Genomic DNA, 7,086 nt, shown 5'->3' on the forward strand with positions numbered 1-7,086 from the left:
AAAAGAAAGAAGTTTCTCAACAAAAAAAAAAAAAAAAGAAAAGAAAAGAAAGAGGTTCAACAAAAAGAAAAAATAGAAAAGAAAGAGGAAAAGAAAAGGGTTATTTAGTAAAGACCCCCAGTTATTTAGCTATATTAGGGAACAAACCCCAAATTGATTATGCTTTAGGGGTTACCCCCCAATCTCTATGTCCTTGTTGTATGAGAGAAGAAAGATAGCTAGAACATGGGATCCTAATGGTATTGTTCCTAGGGCTCAGAGGGTGATAGATGGATTTAAGAAGAGTATGAATAAGTTTAGGATTCAAGGAGCAAGTGATTATCTATTTAATGTCTATGAAGTGAATACCCCAAATAGGTGGACAGTTAACTTGACTACTTTCAGTTGTTCTTGTTGTGTCTGGGACTTGACAGGCATCCCTTGTATGCATGTTGTCCCTATCATTTTGCAAACAAGGATACCATGGGCAGAGTGAGTGTATATCTTCATTTTGTATCTTCTTTTCTCTTTGATTTGTCATTAAGATACTAATGTTATGAATACTTGTGCTTGTAGGTTTTGCAGTCCTTTCCATAGAGTAGCTACTTATTTGGAGGCTTATAGTGGATTTATCACCCCCATGAAACAAATGCAATATTGGGGAGAAGTAAGTATACTAAGTCTGATTTCATTACAAGTACTAAGTCTGATTTCATTACAAGTACTAAGTACCTGGTTTCATTTGATCATATACTAACTCTTATTTCATTACAAGTACTAAGTTTGAGTTATATACTAAGTCTGATTTCATTTGATCATATACTAAGTCATGATTTCATTTGATAAACTAACTCTGATTTCATTTGATGTACTAATTCTGATTTCATTACAACTTTGCTCATTGAATAGTCAGCATATGAGGTCCTGCCCCCAATCATACTAAGGCCTGCTGGGAGACCAAAGAAACAGAGGAGAAGAGATGCTGAAGAAGGTCCTTCACAACCAAAACCAAAGAAAAGGTGCAGCAAATGTTTGGGGTTTGGTCACAACAGCAGGACCTGCAAGGGAGCACCTCAGCCAGGAGCAAGAACACCAAAACCAAGAGCAAGAGCACAACCAACAACACAACCAAGAGCAAGAGCACAACCAACTGTTTCACAACCAAGTGCATCACAACTACCTTCTTCACAAGCTGGGTCTTCACAACCAAGAGCAAGAGCAAGAGCACAACCAACTGTATCACAACCAACTGTTTCACAACCAAGTGCATCACAACTACCTTCTTCACAAGCTGGGTCTTCACAACCAAGAGCAAGAGCAAGAGCACAACCAACTGTATCACAACCAACTGTTTCACAACCAAGTGCATCACAACTACCTTCTTCACAAGCTGGGTCTTCACAACCAACTATTTCCCAACCATCATCTTCACAACCTACTGTTAGGGTTGCAGGTAATACTGGAGGATGTATGACATATTTTGGAAGGAACCCAACTAGACCACATAGTCAAGTGTTTAAGCCATCCAAATTGGTACCAAGGAGACCAGGAAAGTAAGTCTAACATTTAAGCTTGTTGATTTGTGATGCATTATGGTCATGAACATCTTAGTATTTTGTTTAGTTTATATGGGTATATGGTATATGGTACATATGGTACATGTGGTACATATGATTTGAAACTTAAGTTTTTTTGTCTAGCTTTTTTGGGTATATGGGTATATGCTATTTCAAACAAGTATGGTATTTTGTGGTGTTTTGTCTAGTATAAAACTTAAGTACACTGTTTCTTTTGGAAGTTTTTGAATAGATGATGAATCTTATTTTATATTAGCTAATGGGTTTGATACATCTCTTACATTTCTTTCATGGCTTTCTTACATTACAATTCTTAAATGTATTACAAAAGTCTTCTAAGTAGTATTGATGACAATTTGAGTTTGGGTAGAAGTAGTTGGTTGGCTTGAAGGGGTCTTGTTCAGTGGGCAATACTTCTTCCAATGACCAGGATCACCACATCCATAGCATCCCACTGTTAAATGTTGTTTTACAGGATGTCTTCCAAGCAGAAAGAGATGTATTGCTTCATCTAGCCATTGAAAGCTATTACATTTCAAGTATTGACACCTCAAATACTTCCTTCCAGGGTTTTTTGATGTGCTTGACACTAGAACTTTTCGAATGCCATCACATTTTGCATTTGTACATGCTAAGTACATAAATGGACAATTGAAGGCTTCATGTGCTTTGACCTCACAAATTTGGCAGCTCATTTCCTGTAAAAACATGAATAAAATGACATTTAGTGAAGTACCCCCACTGTAAATCAAGTATTTAGGGAAGGACCCCCATTACAGTTTTGTTGATGAAGACCACTAATGGCTTACCTGGTTCGTTTCTTCCCCTTTAACACCTCCTCCCATTCCTTGTTCCACTGTCTTTGATTGATTTGGGGTAAGAAATCGATTTCAAACTCAACCAACAGAGGGGTTTATATAGATAGAAGGGTTCATACGACCGTTGGGAAAGAGAGGGGTGATTTTGGTATATATTTCAAACGCTAACTGGGGAGGGCAAAATCGTCAAATGAAACACACGTGATTCGCACGCTTGCAACATAACGGGCTTCTGACGGAGAAATAGAGATTGGGGGGTAACCCCTAAAGCATAATCAATTTGGGGTTTGTTCCTTAATATAGCTAAATAACTGGGGGGTCTTTACTAAATAACCCAAAAGAAAATTTATAAAATGAATGTTATTTCTTCTGTTTGGCAGAGGAGTAAGTGTTTGGTCGGGTTGGATGTGGTCATATACGAGGGAGTGGCTAAGGCACCGGGGCCCGGGCGGAACTGCTATCCGCACCGGGTGTTAGGCATCCAGTCCGCCCCTACCCGGTCCAGATTTCTTTTGCTTCTTCTCCTTCTTCGTTTCTGCTTCTCCTTCTTCGCATCTTCTTATTCTTTTTCGTATCATCGTCATCTTATCATGGAACACAACCTTTTCTTCAATCAATTTACAATAAGGAGTTAAAGAGAGAAAAAACTTTATTTTAGAGAGAGAAACAGAGTAAAATCATCGTGATAATTTTGATTCCAAACCAACCTTCATCTATAATAAAGAGTTAGAGAGAGGAAGAACCTTGGTTACAAACCCTTGGTCCAAAATCACCACAAAAATTCCTCTTGGGTTGACCAGTCTGAACTTAAAGCAAGGATTCAGACTGGCTCAGTCCAAAATCTTTCGGACAGGTCCGAGTCCAAAGTTTTGTTTTGGGTACATATCGATCTGAAACTTTTATAATCGGATGCCAAAAGATGTTTGGGGTCAAAGGAGACTGACCCTAGTCAATCTTCTCTTCGGGTGCCAACAACAATTTTTCCGAGGGCCTTTAGTTGTTCCTACGAGGACCTAGAGGTGTCAAATGGGGTTGGTAGCCAACACCTGACCACTGGAACCCCGACTGATTCCCTTGGGATGCCTTGGTCAATTTAAAGGCATGCTAGACCCGAGAATCTTTTCTTACCTTTTTTTTACGACACATACAAAAAATAACACTATATATTAAGCGATTTTTCATTACTTATGACTTAGAGCATCTCTAATGCAAAACTCAAAAATCTTTATTCGTCATATGTGTCAAGTTAAATTGAGATTCTCACTCTTAGGTGACGAATATAGTGATTCTCGATTCTTTTGTGTCTCTAATACAAAACTCTAAACTCGTTTCATTTTTTTAGACGAAGAAGAAGTTTTATCTATTTTAGATTAGATCTGTTTTCGAAACAAAGAAAAAGATGAAGTCTCTTAAAAAATCTAAGAAACACAGAGCTTCATCGATCTTCTTCTCCTCTATCTAACTTGTTCATGGCAATAAAGTTTGTAGATCTGATTGGATTTTGCTCATTTTGAAAAGATACGGTTTCAGAAGATTGTGCATCGATTTTTTTTCATTATTGGTTTTTTGTCTGATTATGGATGAAGAGTTGGTCTGTTTGATTAGAGATGAGACTTCTGTTTGTTTTCGTTGTCCATTAACACCAAGTCATAAAGAAGAAGAAGTTTGTCAAATTTGAAGAAAAAAGAAGAACCATTCACTAATACAATGTTAAGTTTTTAAGTAAGAAAGTAAAAGGAGATATTAATGCATTATTATATGGAGGCGTACTGTTATTGAGGATGAAGTGGAAAAAATATAGGAAATTGTTGAAGAGACAATGTGAAGAGGAATTGTTGGATGTGTGAGTTAACACATTAATTTTCTACAAACATGTCGGTTTAACTGTGAAGTGTAGAATTTAATAAATTTAGTTTTGAAATGGTAGATTGATAGGCCCGAAATGGGTCTATTCCCGCAAGTATACGAGATCAAGTTATAGTACATTCGGAAGTCCAGAATTGATCCTCCGAAATAAGTAATTTCAGCTTAAATCTTAAGTTAACACCTCATTCATAAAATTGATTTGTTTTGGAAAATGATTAAAACAATAATTAGAAATTAAAGGAGAAGGTATCAAGATGAAGAAAGATCTAGGATTTAGAATCCACCATATTAGTTCACTTCCTAACACATCAGCTAAGCCTCTTTCTTTATAACTCAAAATCTAACATAATGAACTATTTAGATTTCGGAAGATGTTCTTGATTAACACATTTCATAATCATGTATTTATAATTGACTATCATATAAAGACTATACTAACTATTATTCATGATCTAACGAGTATATTCCATCTAACAACTTAACGAAAGTATGAAACATGAACAAAGAAAAGAATATAAAATCTAAATAGAATGGCAATTAGTAGACATTAGAGCTCAATTAAAGGATTCAATCAATCAATAACATATCTCAAGAAAGACCAAGTATGACTTTCCTCTACAATCCTAGATATAAAATTAGCTACTCATTGAATTTAAAGACACATTCATTGATAAAACAAAATCCATGAAAAATAAATGAGACAAAGAAAAGAAGTCACCCAAATCCTTGCTCCAAATATTCTTCAAATATGATTCCCATTATGCTCCAAATCCAAATAATAACACATTTTATTGCTTGAGAATAGGTGCAAGAAGAGATGTTTAGAAGAGAATTTAGAGAGAAAGATGTAGAAAAAAATGAGAGAAGCGAATAGGTTGGAAATAGAAATTAGATCTAGAAATTAGAAGTAGAAAGAAATTGAGAAAAGAGATGAAGTTGGCTAAAGAAAGTAGAAGAAGAGAGATTTTAGGGTTAGAACTCAAGAAAAGGGAAAGAAAGAGAGAAATATGGATAAGAGAAGGAACTGAGAGGAATATCAAGTCTAGGTGTTAATGAGGGAGCAAGAGATATTAAATATAGTTAAGGTTTATTAAGACTAAAATGGAAGAAAAAGGGAATAAAGAGGGCAATTATGTAAATTTTCATAACCATCATATTCTCCCATTTAAGTGTCTGGCGGCTAGGGTTTGCTAAAAGAGTAGAGAGGAGGGCATGTGATCACATGAGAAGAGGATGAGGAAATCTGGCCATTAGGGCTTGGATACACGCGGCTAGTGTACTTCGCAACCGCTGAACTGAGGTGCGACATCAAGCAACCACCATCAGATGAAGGGAACGCGAATCTAAATGTTTCAAGTAGTGGACACGTAATAGGGACTACCAAAATTGGTTGCAGTGCGTTACACTGAAGCGGACGCCTGAAAGTTTTCTCGTTGCATCTCGGTTGTAAGGAAATCTGGTTCGGCAACAATCTTGAGCGTTGGATCTCCAAACGCGGAAGCGCACGCAGGAACACAGAACTAAGTTGCAATGGGCTACATGGTAACGAGCGCTCTGGAAGATCGGTTTAGTGCTTCGCGGTGTACTGTTTTAAGTTGCAACGCATCTTGGTACTGCGCCACTTCATCTTAGGTTAGCCCGCGTTCCCAAATCCTTCCCGAAGTGCCCGAGCTGCTTACTTGGTCAACCATATTTGACCTAGTTGACTTCACATATTTCACTCGTCTGGATTCCGATTTGATTTTGGTTTCTTCCTATATGTTTGTCTTGGACTCTACTTTCACCCATATACTAATATTGCTAATTTATCAGATTGCCCTTGATTCTAAATGATCAAAATGCCCTTTGTGTACCTTTCACACGTGTATCTGTTTTTTCGATCTTAACTCTATAAAAGATGCCTAACCAAGAAAACTAATCATTTTATTATAATAAAGGCTCAAACTAGACTAATTCGCCTAAGTTAAACGACTCAGATGAGACATTTTCATGACCTAGATGTAGGATTCAACTAACAACATCACGTGTGAGGCCAATTCTGCATCATGTTAAGTTTGTAGGATAGAATTAAGAACCATTAATTGGCAACTAGTGGCATATTATATTATTCGTTACATGACTCCCTTGGTTCGTGTGAGCTTATTTTCACACTAACAACTTATCCTCACCGTTCTAATAAATTACTTCTACTCAAGATAAAGTTGTAATAAACAATCTTATTTTTTTCTCATTAAACTATTGCGTAAAGAAGCAAAAATAAAATACCCCTTTTCTAGCGGAAATATGAGAATGATTTCCCTTGAGATACAAAAAACCCAGTTTTGAGCTCTATCTATCATTAATCAATTTATACCCCGTATAAGATAAAAGAACCAACTATATTCATCAATGTCGTATTCCATTATTAGATTATTATATTGTAACAATATGATTTTAGTTTTGTAACAGTTTTTCTCATTTCTCACTCTAGATTGGATAAACCAACTTCCAAGCAAAAATGAACCCCAATGCAATGTTAGTATATTTCTTAAAGGTAAATAAGATTATAAGTAGAAAAGGGCAAAGATTTTACCTACCATTAGTATAAAATTGATCTTTGATCATTTTGTCATCATCTAATTGTTCTCGAATGGGACCATTCAACGGTGTTAAATATAACAACAATGTTACAAAAGAGTAAGGTTGTGTTTGATATCAGGGAAACAATTCCATGGAAATACAAGAGTTTCGTGGAAAGTCTTCCACGGAATTTACTCCGTGAAAATAAGAGTTCTTTCGTTTGGTAGTCATTTATTATTACGTGGAATTACGAACTCTGTTATTTGGTTGACAACTAACTTCTACGA

The 7,086-nt window shown here is 36.2% G+C and overlaps 1 protein-coding gene across 1 annotated transcript; it reads left to right on the forward strand.

Annotated features, from left to right (window-relative positions):
- The first annotated feature begins 47 nt into the window (after positions 1-47).
- Positions 48-1,816, forward strand: LOC147556162 (uncharacterized). The gene is made up of 3 exons (XM_086663944.1): positions 48-471; positions 556-646; positions 889-1,816. Exons 1-3 carry the CDS (start codon positions 188-190, stop codon positions 1,534-1,536), a joined length of 1,023 nt encoding a protein of 340 aa, XP_086520070.1. The 5' UTR covers positions 48-187; the 3' UTR covers positions 1,537-1,816.
- The last annotated feature ends 5,270 nt before the right edge of the window (positions 1,817-7,086 follow it).

The sequence above is a fragment of the Eschscholzia californica genome, unplaced genomic scaffold (genome assembly GCF_041429995.1).
Source record: "Eschscholzia californica isolate CP2 unplaced genomic scaffold, dmEscCali1.0.p SCAF_2, whole genome shotgun sequence".
Lineage (NCBI taxonomy): Eukaryota > Viridiplantae > Streptophyta > Magnoliopsida > Ranunculales > Papaveraceae > Eschscholzia > Eschscholzia californica.